We start from the raw sequence: 23,773 nt of genomic DNA on the forward strand, positions 1-23,773 counted from the left end.
TATTTTAAAATATTGAGATACATACTCAATATTGGCATACAACTAAGTGTAGATTCTATTGGAGAACGCAAACACACTTTCAGTACTGAGAGAACTACATCGTTGTGATTTACATGTAATATTGAATCAATTTTTAAGAAAACTGTTACTTGTTTGAATAGTTATTTTTAGGGTGCACCAAAATTTTCTAATTTGCATCCAATTCTGAGATGTAAATTTGGTTTTAGTTTACCTTAAAGTAAAACATAAGAGATTGTAATTCAAACAAACTTTATGTCCATTTAATGGACGTGCTTTTTCTGCACAATGTTCTCAAACACTGGATTTGTAAATAAAGAAGATTTATTTACTAAATTTTTGTTGACAGTCATGTGAAGTTCCTTTGGTAGCAAAAAGACCGTTAAATACTTTCATCAACTATTATAAAGAATATTAGGGGAAAAAAAAATACTGTATGTTAGAGATAAAAGATGAAAATCTGTTGGAATCAGTACTTGGTAATCAAGTTTTTCTCACACTACTGCCTTGAAACTCGTCTAGCGTTTCCGCTGTGTTTAGAGGTAACAGTTCTTGTGATGATGATGATAAAATTGTAGAACGATGCTACTGAATCTCCTAAATATTGCATTGTGGTTTTCCCATTGCCCCTTTCAATACTTGTGCCAGTGGAACAATTCCTTAGCAAGTGCATCGTTTGCCTTTGTTTTCAAGAAGTAAACTTATAGCCCCACTTTTGCTAACTGTAACTGGCAATATAATTAAATATTTGTAAAATTTCATCACCTTAATGGCTGCGGTTATGTGTTTGAAAAGTAATCTTTTGGAGAAGTTAAATTAGAGCGTTAGGTGACACAGCTTATTAACTTATTAATTTAATTGGAATTCTAAAAATTAGACAACTGTAATTGTGGTAATAGGTTAGAAACAGTCTCCTTTTTTATCTGTAGGAGTTGTATTGCTTTGCAGTGAACGTCAGTTTTGAGATTACAACCACTTGACTTTGTTTTGATTCTTAATCGGTGCATTCCTCAAATAAGTCTCATCCTTTACCTTAGTGGCCTTTTGCACCTGTACTGGTTTTTTAAGGCTAATGCTTATGTTAAGCTTTCCCAAAGCTAGACTCCTCTGGGGTTAGTATGGGTCTGTATTGAGAGAGTTTATTTTTCTGTGGTTCTTGGCACTTGGCACTGCTGGAAAATTTTATGTTTAGATTTCAGTCTGTTTTCTGTCCTCCCACTTCTGCATGAAAAAAGGGGCGGGGGGGGAAAGTGATTTCTACCACTTCATTATGGACATGTATGACTTATAACCAGTGCCTTGTAGCAGAATGACTGCTGCAGAACATGAAAGGACTGAGAATGGAGGCTGATACCAAAATTCGTGGTCATAGGTATCACTATGAATCATCAAGTCTAAGATTGAAGCTCTTTCCCAAAAATAAACTGCAGGAATATTTTGAAAGCATTGAGGCATGGAGCTATCAAGAACAGAATTGTGAGTGTTTGAGATTCTGTCCCAATGCTATGTTGACTGAGGAAAATGTTGACATTCTCAGGAAAAAGTTATCTACTCAGTTCTGATAATTTTTCAATAGAATACTGAAGATTCTCATACTGGTTTGCATAGTTTTGCACAGAACATTTAATGTTCTGGCCTCTGAATCGTCTTACTAACAATTTCCTCAACTTGCATCTGAATTTGTCTTCCTCGTAGTACCAATTGGACATGTCTTTCTGCTTCTCAGGTCTGCCCAGCAGACCAAAGTCAATGTTTACCACTTGAGTTCCTGAACCAAGTACACGTTATTATTCCCTTTTTCCTCAGAGGTAAAGCACACAGCTACTTCTAACACCTGGTTAAGTAGCTCTTTTGCTCATAGAACTTGTTTATGCCTTGTTCTAATTAACAGAATGGTCTGGAAAATATTAATATGCTATCTATACATGAAAGAGAGGGGGTTTTTCAGAGATGGTTGTTGAGCATCAGTGAAGAAGAAAGTGAAAACTAATTGGAAGAAACTGAAAAAAAGCTGATTTCATTGAGAGGAAAGTCAGAAGTCATCCAAGATCTCGTGGTGATTGCTATACCTGGGAAATGCGTTCTGGATAGCTGGGGTAGCAGCGTCTGTCCCTCTGTTGTTTGCTCCCTTAATGTATATGACACTGAATTGGCAGCTGTCTAGTGGTGAAGTCAAAGTGCAAATATTTGCAGGCTTTGAGATACATGCATATTGTGTGTGTGTATATATATATACACACATATATATAAAAAAAAATCAATTTCATTGTATGTTAAGGCTAAATTAGAGAAGAAAAGTTCTTATTATATCTTTTTTTAAAAAGCAACCTCCCACACACACTTTTTGGAGAATAAATTGCCTTTCAAAGATTTGAGGCAAGCATTAAAAAGTGCCTATGTTTGATATTTCCTTAACAGTTACAAGAAACTCTATCCAAGATGTTGTTCTCTGCCAGAATATGTAGGAAATGGATATTCAAAAGAAAACAAAATTTATTCTAAGAAATTGAAGTAACAAAAACTTGTGGGTATGTGATGTTTTATTCTGCATGAAATGCACACTGTGAGAAAGGACTCTCGAGAGCCAGCAGTTCTGCGGCTTCATTCACCACCTACTTAGAATAGGTATTGCCACTGTCCATGTTTCTCAAAGCAGAGATGTTCATTACAGCTCTTCCTGTCACAGCCATGAATAATTATCACAGGGAAATTCTTTGCTAAATAGCTTTAGTTCATACACAAATTATGAAATGAAAATTAATGGTCATAAAGCTGCAGAAGGTGATGTCCTCCATGAGCGACATTTGTGATGCCAACTTCATTCTTTTTATAGCTGAAGCAGTGGAAGATCACAAGGTCTGTTTTCTTGGCTTTATTTAAAGTCTGTTTCCTAAACATAATAAGATTTATATTGAGAGTGCGTAGTAGGATGAAAAGTGATCAAATCTGTTTCTGGTGAAATACCGTCTGAACAATATTATCTCAAACAGCCTTTTTTTTTCTTTTTTTTTTTTTCTTTTTCTGAGTGAGGACTTAATACATATTAACATCCATCTTTGGGTGGGTGGGATCTTTGGACATATTTGGTTCTAGAAGTGGATTTTCGTGACAAGGTGGTTAATAAACAAATTGCAGAAGGGATGGAGGTCACAGTGGTTAGTATTTAGTCAGCTGTCCACCTAGAGTACACCTTCAACAGAGAATACACTTTTAAAGTGTGAAAATAGATTTTTGTGAGGATTCAGTTGCAATCCAAAGCTGTTAGCAATAGTGATAAGAATCTAAAATTTGTCTCGATGGCTTTTCTTAGTCTCCCAAGAATTTAACTATTTGTAGTAGGTATATCTGTTCCCAGTAAACTTAACCTTTCCCTAAGAGAGTATTGGGCACCAGCTTTGTAGCCTTGGTTTTACTATTTCTAAGAGGAGAAAAGTTATGGTGCTGCAGATGTGAGCATGCAAAATCAACTGTGGTCCTCCTCCACCAGCTGCTAGTGTCACAGAATGGCTGAGGTTAGAAGGGAGCTCTTGAGATGATCTAGTCCAAACCCTCTGCTCGAGCAGGGTCAGCTATAGCAGGTTACCCAGGACCGTGTCCAGATGGCTTTTGAAATATCTCCGCAGATGGAGACTTCACAACCCCTTTGAGGAACCTGTTCCATTGTTTGATGCCCTCATGGTGAAGTGTTTACATCTGTCCAGATGGAATTTCATGCTATAATTTGTGCCCATTGCCTCGTCCTGTCAGTGGGAGTGACAAGAATTTGGCTCCCTCTTCTTCATTCCTTCCCAGCAGGTGTTTACAGAAGTTGTACTATGAAGAGAGGTTAAAATATGTGTCTTGTAAATAGGGTGATAGATTATCCTCCCCTCTCTTTGCACTGCAATAAAGTTCATCTTTAAAATGAACCTTCCCAGGGTCAAACTTTTACTAAAAGTTCCTTTACATCTGGAGTGGCTTCAGTGCAATAATACAGTATAGTACATAAAATTATAGCAGTAATGTAGATGAGTTAATTGTACTGAGGTATTTCACATCTTGTTGGCTAGCAAGAAGATTGAATTTTTGGAGGGACTGGAAGTACTGGTTAATATTAGTGTTTAGAAATTCAGCAGCATTTCCCTTGGAGTCTAGAATCTGGTTGCTGCTGCTCCTGATACAGTGGGTTGTTGATTTGATAGTTTTAGCAAACATTTGCAGCTTCATTTATTTGATTCCATCTGTCAGATGCTAAATGGTATTACTTCTGATTCACGTTTATTTGGATACAGTCTAGGCAAAATAGTTAATACAACTTGCAGGTATAATTTCTCTCTACTTGGAGCTGGTCAGCTTTTTTTAATTCAGTTTAATCCGCAATTCATTAGTGAACATCTCCCAGTTTAATGGTTGTTTGTACCAGCATGACTAGAAATAGTGTTTTATAGCCATGCTCTCCCGTGTCATTTATTGATGAGGAGGGGTTTATAGCTACAGGGCCCTGCAGTCGCAATACCTTCTTTGTTCACCATTTTATATAGAAGAAAGATACGTAATGAAATTACCCTGCCCAAAAGCGTCAAGCTGAAGAAATCACATATTTCTCTAACCTGAGTCACTGAGTCAATCAACAGCTGATTGAGTGCTTCAGAGCAAGGATCTGCTGCATTGGATCTGCAAAGATATTAGTACGCTGTGTAAGGTACCATGTGGAGGTAGAGACGGGAAAAAATTTCTTCTGTTGGTTAAGTTATCGTTAAGGAAAATGACTGAATTATGCACTGAAAGTCTTTATATTAGTGCAAGTCTCTTCTGTGGGTAGTGTTGCATTGGCATAAAAAGGTAACTTAACACTGTTGAAAATCCTTAAGGTAGACTGACCTTAGGTAGATATTTGACAATACCAACAATATTTAAATTGACTGCAGCTGATTATTTTGAAAGATTTTTTTTATGTCTAGGAAGTACCTTTTTATCAAGTAGTGCATTTGGGTGATGTGTTTACATTGCACGCTGTATTTTGCTACTAATTCGTCATTAACAGAGTGAAGAAAACCATAAATGCGTTTTCCAAGAGAATTTAAAACTTGCTAGAAAGCAAATCACTGTGAGTAGTCTTTCCTGTGTGTTTCAACTGAGAGAGAGACAGTTTAAAAATAGTAAAGCTCAAGATACTCTCAAATAGTAAATCCAATAGGATTCAATAAACATTACGTTAAAAAACAATTCTGCAGGCTGGCACACTTAGTTACCTGTATGACTAATGATGTTTAAGGAGATTACCAGGAAAGAAAATTGAATTCCAGTGTTTTTGGAACTCCTTAGAGTTTTTGCTCCCTTTTTTTTTTTTAGGAATTATTGAACAATCAAAATCCAATTTCAGGTGTTTACTGAGTTTTGTCTTTAGCTTTCTAGCGCTACAATGTTTCTGTGTCAAATGCAGGAGAATATTTAATTTTAATAACTTTCCACAGAATTTTTAGATGTGGAAATATTTCCAAAAATTAACAATGTTTTTTTTTGGAGGGGGGGGAGTCAAATGCAAGTCGAAGAAACTTTTATCTGTATATTTAATGTTTCCTGACTGTCTAATTTTCTTCTTTACTTCTATGGAGAAATCTTGCTACGTTTTCAAGTCTACGCATCAGCAGCGTGGAGTAGGGTCTGTCATAGCAGCTGTGTGAGGAAAGGATATTGTTTCAAGACCAGCAGCCCAAAGAGACAGAAAGAGAAAGACTAAGAAAGGAAGAAATTACTTGTGGTCTTTCTTGAAAGGAATTGGCAAAGCTAAGGATGTTTGTCAAATAGAAATTGGGAAGGATGAGAAACAAAGATATATCCATTGCTGTGTTCTTCCTAGTGCCGTTTCCTGTCTTCCCGCAAGAGCTTCATGCTTTCCCTGATGTTCCCCTTGAAAATATCTGGTAGAGTCTGGAGACACACTGTATTACTACTCTGAAATAGTGGTCTGTGTAATCAATTCCATTTCAACTGCTGAATTTAAAATAAAACCACCACACATTGAATGGAGCTCAAATTCATTCCTTTTTTTTAAAAATAGTATGAGAAACAGCAAAAAATACATATGCAGTGTTATGTTGCAGTGAACTTTAAACAAAATATTTCGAAGACAAGTAAAGGGAACAAAGTGCTTGAGTTGCTAAACTGATGGCAGCAATGTCGTCTTTTCATACAGGGTGTTTAGAAATCTCATGAAGGATGAGTGGGGCCCAGAATCCATTCTTATTACTGTGCTTGAAGCAATCTGAATCATATCCTCTAACTGCAAAGAAAGCATTTTACCAAAATATCTTATATTCTGTGATTTCCTTCTAGCTTTAAAGTTTCACTTTAATTAAAATACATGGCTATTTTTTATAGACAGAGCTGGATTTCCCAGGGCGGGCAACTGTAGGCAAGAACCAGGCCACTGTACCCATGACAGTGAACACATGGCCCTCTTCTGTGTTGTCTTGTACGCAGAACGCTTTGGGAATTCTGAACCCTGAAGTGTCTTGTAGATGGGTCCTGAGTAAACTACCTGAAAGATTTAGTCTGAGTTTAGGAAAAGGAGGGAGGAAATTCAATGTGTGGCTAGTTGAACGTCCCGAGTAATTTTCTGAACTGGTAAGAAAACTACCACTGCTTTGTTTTATTTCTTCAATCAACATTGAGAAAATCTTGAAGGGCTAAAGCTGTGCATTTTTGACAAATAAGTTACTATACCAGAAAAGGGCAAATCAAGTTTCACCAAACTTCTCATCTTCAAACCTACAGAGCTCTTCTGGCGTTGAAACGTAGCACAGGCTTCTGGACTATTTCCTATTTGCATAAGTCAGAGAGGTCAGAGCATGAGCTCTATCTTGCTATGGAATCAGGCATCACATGCTTGTGTCCAGAACTTCCATCATGTTAAACACTTAGTCTGCCTAAATAGTAGGAGAGATTTTAGCTTTAACACTCCATCTCTTCCCTGTTTTCATTGTGAATTGATGGCCTTTGTGTTGACCTTTTAAAAGCAGAAGAGATCACATCTTGACAAAAGGTGTTGAAGTAATACCTCCTGGGGGGTGGGACACCAAAAAAACCCTGGAAGAACTGTAGAAGAACATGTGTTTAAGGAGTGTGAAATTATTTGCATGTGATTCCACTTGTCACCTGCAAGGAACGGGTCATCCCCTGGGCTGGTCCTAGCCCTGCAGATGCTCCGGGGGAGCAGAAAACACAGCACTTTGGAAGATGCTGATGCAGAGTGGAAAATGAAAAATAGAGTGGAAGTTTGTTTTCTCTCAATATGACGTTATTCCTGCTCATCTTGAGTACCTGAGAGGGACCAGGCTTCTCAAAAAATTTGTAGAGGGGTGGAAAAATAGTGGGAAGAGAGATTATGAATAGGCTGCCTTTGGTCTCTTTTTGAGACACTGCTGTTTTCAAGCACTAATTCTAGCAATCCTTTCTTCTCTTTCCCCATCTTTGAACTTGTTTAAAATGGGGCTCAACCTTCAAAGGAGAAGAGAAGAAAAGCAGTTGAGAGCACTTGATTTTTTCATCTACCTTTCCTGTTCTTCAAACTTGCTTATCAGAAGCATGAGCGAGTGGAACGGGGCACTGGTCAGGCGTAAAGGCACCGATGAGAATAGAGATGACTTGTATACTGTTTTCTGCTCTTCCACTGGCATGCTGCATCATTTTAGGAAAAATCAGTTCCGTATCACTGTTTTCCCCTTACATAAAACAGGAAGGAATAAATTTCACAGGGGGTGTTGATTGCTTTCAAATTTTCTGATGAAAAGTGCTGCATAAGAACTAGTCAATGTATCATTGACTGCGTGAATACTACTGAATCTGTAATAATTTTTCTTCCTCTATGTCAGCTTGGGATACAGAGGAAAATTACCTGGTTTCCTCATTTCTCATTGCTTTCCCCAGTGCTCAGGACCCCAGGCCACTGATGTTATGCAGCAGATGCTTTTCATAGATCGGATTAAGGGTTGATGAAGTAACAGAGCCCCGTGCAAGTATCCCACTGTGCTCCTGAAACTGGAATTTCATTCCTGGTAGTGATCTATATGGCCTTGCATTTACCCCAGAAAAATATTGTTTTAAAAAAAAAAAAAAGAGGAGACATTTGGATAGAAGGGAGGTAATATTAATACTAAATTCTCACTAACATATAGCGTTCAATATGTCACTAAAGGCCTAATGGTATTTAATATGTGGATTCTTCTAAATAGTGGATGTGTAATTCTCCTAAGATGTTTTATAAACTATAAGAGGAAGGGGTACAATTGTTCACAAATGTTTCACCAAGATTGTTTTAAGTCAGTCAGAATTGCCTTTGAGAGTAGAGTTGCACTAAAAAGAGAGAGGAGAGATGGAAAAAAGAAACCCCAAAACAGGGTCCTGCTCAGTCTAGAGTTTCAGGCGAGAGAGGAAAAGGTCTAGTTATCCAGAGCCAGATGCATTGTTAAAAGTTCATACTATCACTTTGACATTTAGAGTCGGACTCAGTGTCTTTGTAAATTCCTCTTCGTATTACCAGTGTAGGTCTCTGAGCTCAGACCATTTCACAAACCATAACATTTTTTAGTGAGTGATTGATCTGTATTATGTGTCCTAGCCATCAGAAGAATCTTGGGATGTTGCTTGTATAAACCGTAATTCAATCTGATCCTGGGCATTTAGTTACAGACTTTCATAGACCTATTGGCGATACTCAATCCTCCTGGATTTGGGAATAGGGCTTATCTGATACCTTAAAAAAAAAAAAAAAAAAAAAAAAGGGGGGGGGGTGGGCAGGGAGATGGAAAAAAAAAAAAGCCCCTCATTTTCTCTGTTCCCCACTTAAATAACTCAACACATCTGGTAACACTGTAGGATCATTGTCCTTTCAGTTCCTCTGCAGCTCTTATTGCTACAATATTTCTTCGGTATCTAGTTTCCTAAAGGGCAACGTGATTTTTTTTATTTTTTTTTTTAGGCTGTTTTTATAGGTCTTGCAAATTAACCCATATGCATTGCAAGAAAAAACATGACTTTTAATCAGCACCATTTCTAAAGTTAGCGCTTGCTCTGTGTATATGAATATGTATATGAACCAGTGTTTAAAAAAAAAGAAAACATACAACCTTTCTGCTAGTACTCAAAACTAGCATACAAATGTGTTTTTATTATCAAATAAAGCATGCCTAAATGTTAAAATATCTTTCTGTCAGGGGTTTTATCGTTTGACTTCTTGTCTTCAGTTACAAGAATGATAAAAATTGAAACTAAATCTTTTAATTCAATAAGAACTGCGTTGAATTGTAGGAAGCATAAAGAGGGATCAGATATAGACTCATATGCATAGGAAATTAAACATTCAAGAAGGTAAAACTTTGTGAGCAACTAAAGGGGTAGCCTTAAGGTGTGCTTATTTGAAATGCCTGTATTTAATTTTACAATAAATCTGAGTATTTTGTTCCAATTAAGACAGTTCATGTGCACGACACTAAATTGTACAGTAGTTCCAGGGAGACCGTGGACTGCTTGTTTTACATTCTGGATCAAGTTCAGATTTTTAGGCTTTGCTTGAATAAAATAAAAAGTCTGAACCCTGAAGATAATACAGATTGATAAATCTGATTTAAACATTCCCGTGTTGCAGACTTTCAGTGTATGTGGTACAGCTGAGCCTCAGGCCATGCACTAAATACATCCACAGTGCATTCCCAGGGCACCCGAATACCAAATGATCACATTTGAAAGGTTACCTTTCTATGGGTTCTGACTTTTCTGTATTAGCCACGAAGATTAGAATTTTAACAGCTCCCATTGAGAGGTATTGTGAAGTATTTACTTGGCAGGAAAAAAACAAAACAAAACAAAGCCCAGATGAGGTACTGTCTCATATTCATGAACTGGGATTTATTAGTTCTGTGAACGTCCTTGTGAGAATACACTCCATAGTTCACACTTCAGGAAAAAAAAAGTCTTGTTTTTCATTTATACTAACTTAAAACTTTGATAGAAGAGTTACTGTAGTAGAGGTTTTAGCAGAGAGATGGGATCGTGCTTGTGCAGGATATATATACCAGTAAATCCTGCAGTCTTTCACAGCTAGCTTTCTGCAAGGATAGTTATGACCACTTGTCTCTGGAAATGTTGTTAGTAAACTTGTTGATAATTAAAGATGTAAGGCTTTTTCTCCTCGTCTTTTCCAGGTTGTGGAACTCATTTCAAGTGCTATTGGTGACTTAGTTCAAGGTATATATTATGAAAACTCAAAATCATCCGAGGTAAGAATTTCAGTAGTTTTACATACCCAAGAAGTTTGGTGATATTAATGTGACTACAATGAATGTGTTGACTTTCTCATCTGTTTAAAAGGAGGAGGGAGAAGGGAGGAAGAGAATTAGCTGCAGTCCTAGTGAGTGTTAGCAATAACATCGTTATGACACCTGAACTCTGATGGAGGTTTCTAGAAATGCTCAAGGGGGGACTATTTTATTTCTGTGAGTGCCTAATAAAATAGTATCATGTGTCATTACTAGGAGCTCTAAACTTGTCTTGCTATGGGCTTTCCAAACAGTTTCAGAGTTTTCTAGTCAAGGTTCTGTTAGAGGCATTTATTACAATGTTGTCAACATCATTAATATTTTCATGTTAAATCTCTCATTTCCAAACCCAAAGACTTGTACAAAATGCTTCATCCCAAATTTACATCAGGTCCTTTCTCCTTCTGAGTGTTCACCTTTTGATCGTATAACCATGAGTTTTGTCCTGAATCAGTAGGAGTGTAGCACTGTACTCTTCTCCACCAAAAATCACCATGCACAGGTTACAGGAGTCGGCATGGGCAAAGACAGCGGCTGCCAGCCCTTCACACAAAATAGCCTTGTATTTCTTCAAGGGCAATTACAGATGTGCTGTGCTATTGTTTGGCAAGAATTGTGATGAAAATTGGTCAAATTAGATCTAGGTATTTTTGTCTTTACTAGGGTATTTAAGCAAACTTGTAGAGACGCTTCTTGAAGTAGGCTTGCTTGGGCAGGGTGTCGGAGCAAAAAAAGAGTTCTTTCTTTCATTTGCTATGGCTGTATCTTAACACATGCAAAAAAATGGTAATTCAAAGTTGCCATGACCTCTACAGGTTTTATGATAGCAAGTTTTCACTGTATGGGAATGATGAGCGGTGTGTATTTGTGAATATCTATCTTGAAACCCACTGAGGTAGATAGATTTACTTATAGTAACATTGTCTCATGTGCCTAGTTTGCCTCAGAGACCTGAATCTTAATATTCAGTAGGTGAAATGGCTTGAAGATTGCAGAAATACATGAATTCATTTATATTTGTTGTGTATTTAGATTGCAGCTCTGGTTTACTATTGCCATGTTGTGGTTGTGTATTTAGATTGCAGCTGTGGTTTACTATTGCCGTGTTGTAGTATGCAGCAAAATTAATACCTTAGTGGAAGCGCTGATTGCATGGGTTACCGCTACCGGAGATACCTGCACTGATGACCTTGCACCAGCCAACCCAGAGTGGGCAAGCAGAGACTATCAAGCTGTGGATGAGCCACCAGCTAACCGTGGCTGGGCCCTGGAGAGGAGGGTGCTGCTGCACCCAGTGGCTCCATTGGTCAGTATCTGTCTCTCCTGCTCTGCAGCAGCGAAGACATGTTACTACAACTAACCTCATTTAAGCTTATCCCTCTCATTTTGATTGAAACCAGTTAGGTAGGAAGCGATCATGCTGATGAGCTGAGCTCTCCCCTTGGAGGACGCGAGAGCCTCTAGCAGGAAAGCGATAATGGCACGCTCGGGAGACGCCTGGGGCCACGGACTCGCCAGGTGGCATGGCAGAGACGTCCTCTGGCACCTCTCAGGAGGGGACCCAGGGTGGAAGCGTGGCAGCAATGCAATGTTGAGAACTTGGCATCCTTCTGCATCTGCTGAGTTTAACCCGTGGATAAACAGGCTGCAGCCTACTGTGCTCAGGGTTATGTGCTGAAAATAGATGACATATTTGAGATTTTTGTAAAGAATGTTTAATTTTTTATGAGGGTTTTTTTTTTATATTCAAGCAGGTTTCTAAATACAGGTAGATTCCAGAAGTATCACATTTAACACTACTCTTTTGTGTGTAGAAGCAAAGCTCTACAAGTTCACCTCAGCAATGAAACTGCATTTTATTTTAACCATGGCCCCTGCATAAATGAGAAATGTTGCGGACTCTTTTGGGTTCCTGCCACTGCAGAAGGTCTTAATCTTCTTTTTCTTGGTCTTTCTTTCTCTGTTTGTTTTCTGTTGCATTACTGAAGCACTCCACACGTGTAGATTGCAAGGGAAGTGTGAGATAAACTAAGCACAGCTGCGCGGTGTTTACACTCCCCTGGCCCAATCACAAATCACAAAGACTTATTTTGTTTCAGTGACTTTTTCTGTCTAAGGAGAGTTGAAAGTACAGTATACCCTTCCTAAGGGGAGCCCAGTTAACTCAAAACACAATTAGTATGGTGGCATAAGAGATACTGAAAATTACATGGTAGTGTCTGAAGTTTAGTCTTTTTAATGGGTAGTGCATGGCTTCTGATGAGACCTAGAACAAACAAGTGTGGAATCGACTTTAATTATTTTTTTATCTTGTCCTCGGAGAAATTTGGTTCCATGCTGTGTATGAGACACATCCCTGCTGCTTTCCTCACACTGTTCTTCTGAGGCAGTGTCCCATTCCCGTTCTGAACGCCTCTTCAGCAAAGATTGCCAAATGGACTAGATCAGTTGTTGCTCTATCTTATTTGTATCCTTTGTGCATCTTGCCTCCATCCCTAATTGCAATTTGACTGAAACAAAAATGTGAACTACCTTTCCTAGAGGTAAGACAAATGCTTTAATCTACTCTGCAACTAAATCTCAAATGTCAAACTTTATTTCTTTTTAAGAGTAGGGCATTGGGATGTTAGTAATGGCATTTTCATTGCTGGGTATGTCTCAAATTTGGAAAAGCAGAAGGATATCTTCTCATCTTTTTTTTTTTTTTTTTTTTGCTTTTTGAGGCAGGAAAAACGTACTTCATACGTTAAATGTCTTTAATGCAGTTGTTATAAAGCTCCTCAGTACCATAAAATAGACTAATTTAGCACCAAGTTGTTTTGAGCTTTGCTAGGTGTCTACCTAGATGGTTTTATCTTTTATTTTAGACAAAAATAACTCTGCAAAATTCACCTTTCTCCTCTGAGGCCCTGAGTTCACGTTTAGCCCCAAAAAAAGTTGCAGTTTGATTCATTTGGATGACCCAGTAAGAAAATTGAAAGAATCATTTGACCTAACAAGACTGACCTTATTTACTCCTGAAGACATATAATGGATATAATTATTTGACAGCTCTCATTACCACATTTTTTTCTCTGTAAAACCACATGCAATCCTACAGCCATCCCATTTTAGTACATTCTCTTTGGTCATTCTTCATCTTGTCTGCATAGCGAGTCCATTAGGTCTGTGTGAAACGGGGGAAAATAAAGATAGTATTTAACTTTTCATCTTTATTTGAAGTGACAATCCAAACTACAAAGTGTAGGTTTTGGTTGCAAAGACAGCCTGAAGGTTAGGGCTGCCACTCATGTTCAAAGCAGCAAATAGCTGCTGTGGTTTAAGACATTGCATTACTGGCTTAAGCTAATATTTCGGACTGTAAGCTGGAGCAGAAAGGGGTGATGTGATAAACCTTTGCAGCTTGGTGTGCCAAATCCCCTCGCAACTCAAAATTCTGTGAGTGAAGGACACAATTCACGGTTCCTGTCTTTCTTCCCAAAATCTAGGTCTAACTTGGGAGTAAAAAATTGTGCTTTCAGTGAGTGCAAAGATGAAAGTTGTCTAATCTGGCCTTCAGTCATGATCGTGGTATCTATTCTTAACAGAAAAACGTTGCACTGAGTCTCTGTTTCCTACTTTTAGGAAACTGAAGGCTTCTAAAAGTGTTTGCTAACTCACAGGATACTGTCACGCTTTTAGAAACCCTCTGTCTTAATATTCCAGATGATTTAATAAATACTAGTGAAGAATGCCTTAACATCCCTGTCAGTTCACTGAACGGGGACGAGAGATACAGGGAAGCTGAAGGTCAAAGAGAATGAAGAGCAGGACTTGAGTATGTTGGTTCTTGAGCTTTACCTGCCAGACCATTCTTGTAATCTTGAAGTGTTCCAGATTTTCATGGGAAGCTGCCCTGAGTTGTTGTTTTCCTCACTTCCAGAATATGTAGCTGATGCTCAACGCGCATTACCAAAACTCATTTTTAGTGTCAGAATGGGACTGTTATGTCAGACAAGACCATTTCCAACATGTTCCACTGGTGGCTGGAAGACTGTTAGGTGAAATTTTCAATGCAATTGTGTGGAAATTGTGTCAAACTAATATATGAAACAAGTTGAAAAAAGAATTACATTAGTGGCAAGTACTCATTGTGCCAAATAGCGGTTTAATGGATATTTATTTTAGAAAAATATAGGGGTTTTTAACAAAAATAATTGGTGATTCTCCAGCAAAATACAGACTATGTGGGGGGAGTTGTACCTATTCGTGTTTGATGTTTAGTCACCAGTCCTGCTTTGAGGAGTAATGTTTTGGATCTCGCACATGTCCATCAACTGAACAACTACGAGTCTATGTTATAAGTAAAGGATTTGCTTATAAATTTTACCACAGGAGGTAAATGAAATGTATTTTGAGTCATGTAAACAACCTTTTAGCAGGGCAGCAGTCAGAGCTTTCACTTTTTTTTTTTTTTTTTTAAAAAACAAATGTCTCTGTTGCAAGACAAAAGGGGAGGATAAAATATGGAATTTGAGTAAAGAGCATCTGTGAAAAGAATGGGTAAATGTGTCAGAGGGGAAAAAAAAAAGAGCATAGCTAGAAAGAAGGCCAATGCTATTTGTTTACTGCTTTTGTTGTTTTAAATACTAAGCTTTTCCAGAGAGGTTTAAAAGTAACAGATGTGGAGAGATATTTAAATTTATTATAATTTTTCAAACTTTTTTTTTAATCTTGTGTTGCTTCTTTTACAGTGTTACAGTAAAAGTATTAGGTAGTCGGTGGCATGCTTTATTGACCCATTTGCAGACACCGTTGTTCCTTCAAAAGCAGTGAAGACACGTATTAATAGACCAATAAAGCATGCCCTGTCATGTTCAGCAAGCAGGAATGCATCTGTTGAAGGCTGATGTGAACCATGTGCAAGATGTTTTGCTACTGGTAGAGAGATTCATAGTTGCATTGAATTTTATTTATGTAAAATACAAGTTCTTGAGCTAGCTAATTTAAAATGTTGGTTAAAAATATTTCCCTGTGTTTCTGTGGATTATTTGCCCATTGAGAACTGAACTAAAGTTTGATATAAGTGGTTCAGACTTCTCGATCGTTTTGTGCAACAGCAGATGGCTAAGAAAGAGCTGCCATGGTATGGAAATAAAACAAAGGCTTCCTTACAAGCTATGGCTGAAGTCTTACATTGAAAAGTCTCTGACTTCTACTCCTTCCTGGTTTTGCGAATGGTTTTAAGACACAGTTTTCATTCGTATTTCCCTTAATGTGTTTTTAATGCCCCATAGGAAACGATGATCGACAGAGCATGATCGACAGAGCTGGATTCGGGTATTTTGTCAGTACTCCCATGCCGACGTTATCCAAACTGTATCTGGAGTTGGCTGCTTTCTTCCAGGGGTGGTGAGGGGTTCAGCTCTCTTCATCCAGCTTCTGCTACCCAGGCAGCATCAAGGTTGCTTGTGATCAGGACCCATTTCTTGGTGACAGAATTTGTGATTGAGGTCACTCCATAGGCATTAGTTAATCAAATGTCTGAGTGCTGTCAATTACGGCTAGAATTAGAGTTTAAAAAGGCTTTTATATGAAAGGCTGCTAGGAGTCTTCTGGGTCAGCTAATGTTCACTTTTATATTTATCCTTTGACATACTCACTGCTGGCAAAACAAAACAGTTTACCAAAAAGTGAAAATTTCTCTAAAAATAGTAAGTGCTGTCATGATGTCAGATTTTGCAGACTTTGCAGTCTAGAACTAGCTTAATTTTTCCCTTGATATTTTAAAAGAGTGTTTAGATATTGTCACACGTACCCTTGTTGTAAGAATGCAGTGTGGTTGGTGGACATTTTATTTATAACATGAGAGTTAAGCTTGGGGAAAAATGGCTTTTGGATTGTTGGAGAAGTTTGCTGAAGAAAGGTTGTGTCTGCCTCTGCTGTCTTAAGCAGCAGAAGTTTTAGGGGTATGTGGTCATAAGACGTTCTGTGATTAAAATCAGCGATATCTTGGCTTGCAAGCTCATATGCTAAAGCACATCCATATGGGCATAACGCCTTTTTACAACTGGCTTCTTTCTGTAACCCAGAAATTCACAATACCTATGTTTTTAAGATTTCAGTACCGTATCTTGAAATATGTCTCAAATTTTTGTCTCTTTTTTAAGCTAGATGTTCATTTTAGACGCTTGAAGCTCCTGCATGCTGTTTGTGTAGTGGACAGTAACTTGTTGTGCCTTCATTTTCAATCCTGTGATGATATTCAAACTTGTATGAGAAGAATATATTTTTGTAACAAATCATAGAATTAATTTCCTTGTGTACATCGAGTTGCAGTGACTCTTTAAGCTTCTTCAGTTCCTTCAGTTGGTATTTGATAATGTCTGCATTTCTGTTACTGCTCAAAGGTTCCAGCAAGCAAACATTTTCAATTTACGGGTCTTCTGAAATACTTTTTAACTTCATATATTGTTTCAGGATACCTTTCTAGAATATTTTTGTCTTGGTTGGATTTAAAACAAATAATTATAAAAATCACTGCCAATTTTCAATATCATCCAGCAAATTTTAGTAAATACTGTTTTTTCGCTGAGCAGATTGGTTGTTAAGGAAAAGATTGTGTTGCGTCTTCCAAGAGCTCCTGATTTAAAATTTAAAATAAATTGATCTATATCTGAGTAGGAAAAAAAGACTCGATATATAGGAAACTACTTGAATTAAATGCTCATTTTGACATTTTGCCAGTCATGGGAATTTGCACATGCTCTGGGCTGAGTTAAGATATTAAAACAAAAATACTACAGTAAAATGAAACACGAGGAAAGTTTAGGCTTGACTTTGTAAGTTATCATATGCATAATAGCAAACATGTGGTTTCTCTGTTCTTCGCTTTCCTTGTATAAGTTAATAGTATGTCTGAAAGCAAAGACATTTTGATACAGCTCTGTGTTACTTGGCATTGCAGAATTCTCCTACTTTTTCCATTAGTCTCAAATTATCCTCTCCCTTGTAACGCAGCACTTCTGGGTGATATCCATAAGGGAGGAAAATTAGAGCTGAACGGATGGATTCTATTTCATTTGTTGCCGATTTCACGACAGATAATACCTCGCTAGAAAACTATAGGGTCACACAGAATTACTTCTTGCTCGTTTCTAAGTAATTTAATTGACGTCACTTTGAGGAAAAAGGCTTGTTATATAAGAATCTTTTTATATTTAAAATAAAGAATACCTTTTGGGTTAGTGTTCACTACAGATTTGGCTGAACTGAGAAATTACAAACTTTTTAACATTTATATCCTTGAAATTTTTTTCTGTGGCTTCTCATTACTGATTTTAATTTTTTCTAAGCAAAGCAACTGTGGTCTCTTCTGGTTCGGGAGGTTTTTTTCCTCTTTAGAGAGTTCCTAAAGGCATGACAGTAATACGTATGTGAGAAAGGTTACAAAGTCATGTCTACCTTTGAAGACCAGTTAGTAAAATAGTGGTATATTGACACCTTGTGAACCAAAGGAGCTGCAGTTGAATTTGGGGTTGGGGGGAAAGGATTGGATTTGGGTTAATTAAAACACTTTGTGGAAAGTAATCCGAATTAATATTTTGGATACAAAGGATTTTGAGAAGTGTTGAGCATCTCTGACCTTACAGTCAAGGTGATAAAGTTCACTAGAGGCATCACTGGGATCTCTGTCAGTCCCCTGGGAAAGTTAATATTGACATTTCTAAATTACAGCGTTACTTATTTGTTTTTTAATACTTTCAGTCATTGCTCGTCCTTAATACAGGGGTGGAAGAGGTACAAATCCTCCATCAAAGCCCTTCATTTTTCCAGTGCAGTTCTATAAGATTTTTTAATAGCTTTTATAATTATTTTTTTCTTGACTGCAAAGGAGAAATTGCAGGGACTTCTCAAGTTTGTTTGGGTTTGTTTGGGATTGTACCCCAGATGTACTCTGGGGTTTTTTTGGGGGGGTTGTCTTTTTTGCTTTTGTCTTCTCCGCAGTCCCTCATGAGGAATATAGCGGGCTGTTAATGTTCAGTGTAATGATACAGTCATTAAGAAAAGGATCTATGTTGAATCTGTTGACAGCTACATGTATTTTGCCTTGTTCTTTTTGATCAGAAAATTAAAATGTTGTTTGAAGCTGCCAGTATATTTATTCTGATACTTCTTTCTACTTATCCCCAAAAGAATGCCCTTCTTTATTTGGCACTGTGGCACCCAGAGTTTTGTTACTCACCACGTGTCGCGTTATCACCACGCACGGTTAATTTCTGCGAGCTGACAGAGCTGCAGTTTCAGTGTTTTCATGTTAGCCTTTGTTTCGTTTTCAGGAGAACTGTCTTACAGATGATATCGGCATATCTACGTGGAAGGAGCAGGTTTTCCTGTCACATAGTGCCTTGCTGGCAAAGAGCTGCCAGGCTGCAATGGAGCTAGCAAAGCACAGCGCGGAGATTCAGGACATGGCGTTTCAGTATGGAAAGCACATGTCTATGAGTCATAAGGTACACCTTTTCCTTTCGTTCTGGGATCTTAAAAACAGAACGACTTGTAAGATATGTTGCTCTTGAGCTCTGTCGTATACTGCCACTGTGCTGTAGACTTTTGACAGCTGGTCAGTGGTGTTGAGAGATTTGACTGCTGCCTCGTGTGAAAATGTTTGCAGAAAATGCTGGTATGAACAGTGCTTACGAACTGGCAAAATCACAATTCTGGCAGTGTAGCTTATTTCATTCAAGGCTCTGTTAACATCCCTCTAGCATATCTTTCTGTAGCAGCTTAAAACTTTACTTTCTCTGCTCCTTTGTTCTTCTTGAAGCCACTGTCCCAGTAGCAGGAGTTGCAGGAGAAAGCATGTGTCGGGTCTCAGCTGCCACCGTGCAGAGGTTTGCACTGAGAGGCTCAACTGCCTGCAGCAGCACACGGGGCTGAGGCATGAGCTGCGGTGGCTGAAGGACCTGCATATGTTCCCTTCTGAATAATCTGCAGTGGAGGTAACTTCCAGAGGAGGTAGTTGAGAGATAAGGAGGAAGGTCACCAGATACAGACCGGAGCAGCCTGCACCTCTGCAGCAGTAGGATTTCCCACAGAAGGCCCCTTATCTCCATTAGAAGACTTTAAGTCCACAGCTAGAGTTAGTCCAAAGGAAAACACAGTGTGGAACTCGGGTCCTTGGAACTCTGTTTTTGCCCTAAAGGTCTGCTCCTACTGTATTGCACTACTTGCAAGTATAGACGTAGGTTGAGACAGGCAGACAGACCTCCCATCCGCTTCAGCTGAGTTGGTTTAGACAGTTTCTAGTTCCTCCAGGAGAAGGAAGTGGTTTTACAAAGCACAGCTTTACTGCCGTAGAAATGCCACTGTATACTATTACTAGGTATAACTCTACCAGTAAATGGCTTCTAGTGCAGACTATAGCCTTAATATTTTGTGTGTGCTTTAATATTAATACATTCACCATTGACATACAGCTGTGTAGAAAGGATTGCATAATTTTCATGGAAAGCTCCTAGCTATGTAACGTTTCCTTTGTCAGAAAGAGGGTCATACTGCGTCAGCTTCCTTGGGTACTGAAAAGTAGAATGTATTACCCTTCGCAGATTAAAAACTGATACTCTTCGCACCAAAGACTGGATTGTTCTGTCCTTTGTATTATTTTTCTGTTTCCTGCCACTCAAAAATTGCCCACCTGGCTGTGTCCCATCACTTGCCCAGCTCTGCAAGCTGTCCTTTATGCACTACTTTGCAGATTCTCTACATGTTTCTTTTTACCACAACTTTCTGCCACTGCAGTGCTTCCCCCCTTCCTCTCCCTCCCCCAAAACTTGAAAAAGTGCAACCAAAGTACGTGTCAAAGCAGAAAGTGATAAAGTAGGTATACGATCAGGATATGGACCTTGATTTGGTCAGTGAATGGATATGTATAGACTGTTCCTGCGAACTGAAGTAAGATGTTCTTCTCTTTCAGCTACATTCGGACCTTCAGCCATTTGTTAAAGAAAGTTCTAGTGACACCATGGCCTTCAGTTTGAATTCTGCTCCTGCAGTCCTGCATCAAGAATTCCTTGGAAGGGAGGCATGGATTAAACAGATCAGAGAGGTAAATTAAAGCATTGTTTAGAATTTCGTAGTTTTGCCATTTATATCTCTCTTCCTAGCTATACTTTCAATCTGCAAAGAGAAACTAGCAACAGACAAGATGATATAGAGGTTACCTCTGCTCTCCAATACTTAACACCTCCCTCTTCCGTGCTTTCAAGAGGGGCAACTAGGGACCTGACAGTCGAGCTCTGTCACACTTCGGTGTGTCAGTGTAACAAGCGGATTCATTTGCGGGGAGCATATGTCTGTTCCTCTGCACTGCTTGTGCAGTCCCACGTCTTAGCTTAAAGCTACTTTCACTGGCAGCTTAAAGCGGAGAACTTTGCATTACAGTGGTTGAAAGGTAGGCACACATTTCCTTCTGCCAACTTGGCTCTGGAAGCAGTAATTTTGGATGGGCGGAAAAGATCTGGGGAACTTGGCTTCCTGACCACTAGAAAATATTTGTGAGGTCTAGCTGGTTGATGTCCTTATTCTCAGTTCTCTTAATTCATCTGTCTTTAAGTCTTAGATGAAGAAGGTGGTATGAATAAGATAGCTGTGTGGTGTAGATCTGTTTTATGTACCATGTAGCGCAGCAGGGTTCAGTTCCGTGAATACCTTCCTGTGTGTTGTTGAAACACAAATAGATAACTGTACAAGACAGAGGGGGAGAAACATCAAAAACGTCCAAAATTAAGCATTTTGTTGAGTTCCTGCATCAGTCGGACATGTTTTGCTTGTCTAAACAGCTGTGATGAGTACTGTTTGAAAATTCCAGCAGTTGTTATACAGATTCTTCAGTAGAAAGGCTGCTGCCTTCAGTAAGAAGCTAGCTCTGTGCGAGCATATTCTTTCAAGACGTGCTTACTGACGGCTCCTTTCCTTGCTGGTTTGAAAGCAGGACTTTCGGGCAGAGGGCATGGAGTCTGAGCCTCTGCCTAGTTGTGCGTTCATGATGGCCAGGTTGCAGCCTGCGTTCGCATACCTCAAGCAAGAGGCACGGTCTCTTCAGCGGTGAAGTTTTGGGAAGTATATGCAGAATCTGCAACCTTGCAGTGGTGTGGAGTTGGGGGATCTTAAAGCGAAGCAAACTTTTTGTCATTTTGAAATTAGAGGCCAGTAGTTTACAACGTGTGACAAGGAATTTTGGAATTCTGTAATCTCAACACAAGGCTCATACGTGAGTTGAATATAAATGGACTTGGATGATTGCAGTTGGAGAATGATGGTATTACCACAGCACAGTTTATAAAAGCTTTGAAACAATTTCCCATCTGCAAAATCTAGAGGAGATTGCAGGACTCCAGGAGTGCCGTCTGTCTGCTTACTAATTCTCATACCAAAAATAGGCATTGTAGAAACAATGAAGCAGTTCTCACTGAAGGGAGGGGAAAAAAGAAAAAAAAAAAAATACTACTTTAGCTAAATACAAAGGGCAACACCTAGTCCAGGAGCCTTTCTTGGCTTGTGGTGATTTAGAAAGGAAAATTGCCTTTCGTGAACTACAAGCTCTTTGAGATGTCATCCATAGTCACATTCGCTATGTGACATTCAAGATAGGCCAAGACTCAAACCGGGGACTTTCTCATCTTGGCAGTACTAGTAAGAGTATGCTCATAAGCCACCCCCTTGTGCAATGTCATTTGTATGGTTTAAATAAGCAAAGCATGCACCGTGCACTCAGTCCCTGTCAGGTAGAATTTTTCTTAGTAGCTGAGTTATGACTAGGCATATGGAAATCACATCATGGACCTGCAGTTACTGCTAAGTCATTTGACTTTCTTTCACTGTTTGCCCACGTAAGTATTCATGTGGTGGATTAAAGGCAGCACCTCCTCGTGGTGGATTAAAGGCAGCACCTCCTCTTGGTGGCTTCCGTCAGCGGGAAGGTCTTGGAGTTTAGGAAAGTGGAGGTAGAGAGCTCCATTGCACCTGCCTCCACAGTGATATACTGCTCAGAAAGGCTGTGACTGGGACTCATGCCTGTCATGCCCATCTTGGATGAAAACAGTCTTCAGAGAGGTCATGAAGGGTGCCTAAACTGCTGTGAAGTGTCCAAAACTTGAATGATTGTCTCACTACAGTTCTGTTGTCAGAGGTCCGAGTACAGTTGCTGTTCCCAAGGTAGCCTTTTAGTGGTGGTAGCCACGTGCACCTTTCTGCAGCTGAGCAGAAGAACTTTCAAAAGCCCCCTTGTCTCTTCATTTGGAAAGAGCAAAACACATCAGATATCCAGGTGCAGAAGGTTGCATCAATGCTAAATTATATGTTTTGAGAAGATTAGATTCTGATTTTGATGAAATTTAGGGACTGCCTAAAAAGGGACTTGGGATGTGTATAGGGGGAAGCCGTGTCATTCATAGGAGGAAAAAAATGTGTAGGTTTGTGTACCTGTGTGTGTATACACACGCATGAATGAATGATCCATAAAGACCCAAGTCTCTCCTGTTCTCACTGACCTCACCACAAACACCCTCCACCTTTGTGCATTTAAAATTAAAATGCCCAATGAACTGTTTGGTCAAGTGTCTATTTTAAAAACAGTATGGGTTGGAGTAGAGTCCTGAAATGTTTTTAAAAAACAAAACAAAACAAACCCACTCAATCTTAAATGGTTCCTAGGAAACACTGCGGTAGGCAGACAAAAAAATGCTTGAATGCTCTTCTTCAGATGACACGGTGTAATAGTTGCTGACTGCAGTCCACTGAGCTTTTGGAAAGCCTCCAGGATTATAGGATGGAGGATTTCCTAGGGATCAAAAGACAGAAGAGTTGGTCACTTTTAGCCACTTGTGGATAACTCTCACTAGACTAGAGCAAAAATTCTCTGGCTTCAACAGGCATCCACGATCTAAGCAGCGAGATCAAAGTTTGAGTGAAGAAATTAAGCAGAATCCCTCAAGAACAGATCTAGAATCCATCTTAGCTCATGACATTTGTAATTTTAGAAAAGAATAAGTCAGAAACTAGAACCATCCCATCTAGGACAGAGTAATCCATGCACCTTTCATCGTATTTTTCTGAGCCTTCTCAGAAGAAGCAGGGCTGAAAGAAAAGCACTTATCAAATGCTTTATCAAGCATTTCTCAAGTATAGCTTTTAAGACACATAAAAGGGACCATCTCATCTGAGAAAGAAAAGTCAATCTCGGAAAACATCCTGAAAACGTGCTCCGAAAAGCATTGTCTTAAACCATCCGCTTGTGGTCTGCTTATCAGATGCATTTTGAGTAATTTCATGGGGGATTCAGGGGTCCTTCTTCCTGGCAAGGTGTGTTGATTTCACGCCACTTCATTTATTAATAAAGAATGTCATGGTATAATTGTCCCTCGCTCCTGGCACGTAGTGATCTTTGATGTTCAGGAGGAAGGCTGAGCTGAGCTGCCCGT

General features: G+C 38.9%; 1 protein-coding gene across 4 annotated transcripts in view; it reads left to right on the top strand.

Annotated features, from left to right (window-relative positions):
- The window catches only part of PDSS2 (decaprenyl diphosphate synthase subunit 2), a 121,942-nt gene that overhangs the window by 82,956 nt on the left and 15,213 nt on the right, over nt 1–23,773 (top strand). For 3 of the 4 annotated variants that reach the window (XM_074581006.1, XM_074581005.1, XM_074581008.1), the window contains 3 exons: nt 10,200–10,274; nt 18,632–18,805; nt 20,269–20,400. In XM_074581006.1, coding sequence (XP_074437107.1) covers nt 10,200–10,274; nt 18,632–18,805; nt 20,269–20,400 — 381 coding nt within the window. The remainder of the gene's footprint in view (nt 1–10,199; nt 10,275–18,631; nt 18,806–20,268; nt 20,401–23,773) is intronic. The other variant, XM_074581007.1, reaches the window with a different exon arrangement.

Source organism: Larus michahellis, chromosome 3 (genome assembly GCF_964199755.1).
Source record: "Larus michahellis chromosome 3, bLarMic1.1, whole genome shotgun sequence".
In the NCBI taxonomy this organism is placed as follows: domain Eukaryota; kingdom Metazoa; phylum Chordata; class Aves; order Charadriiformes; family Laridae; genus Larus; species Larus michahellis.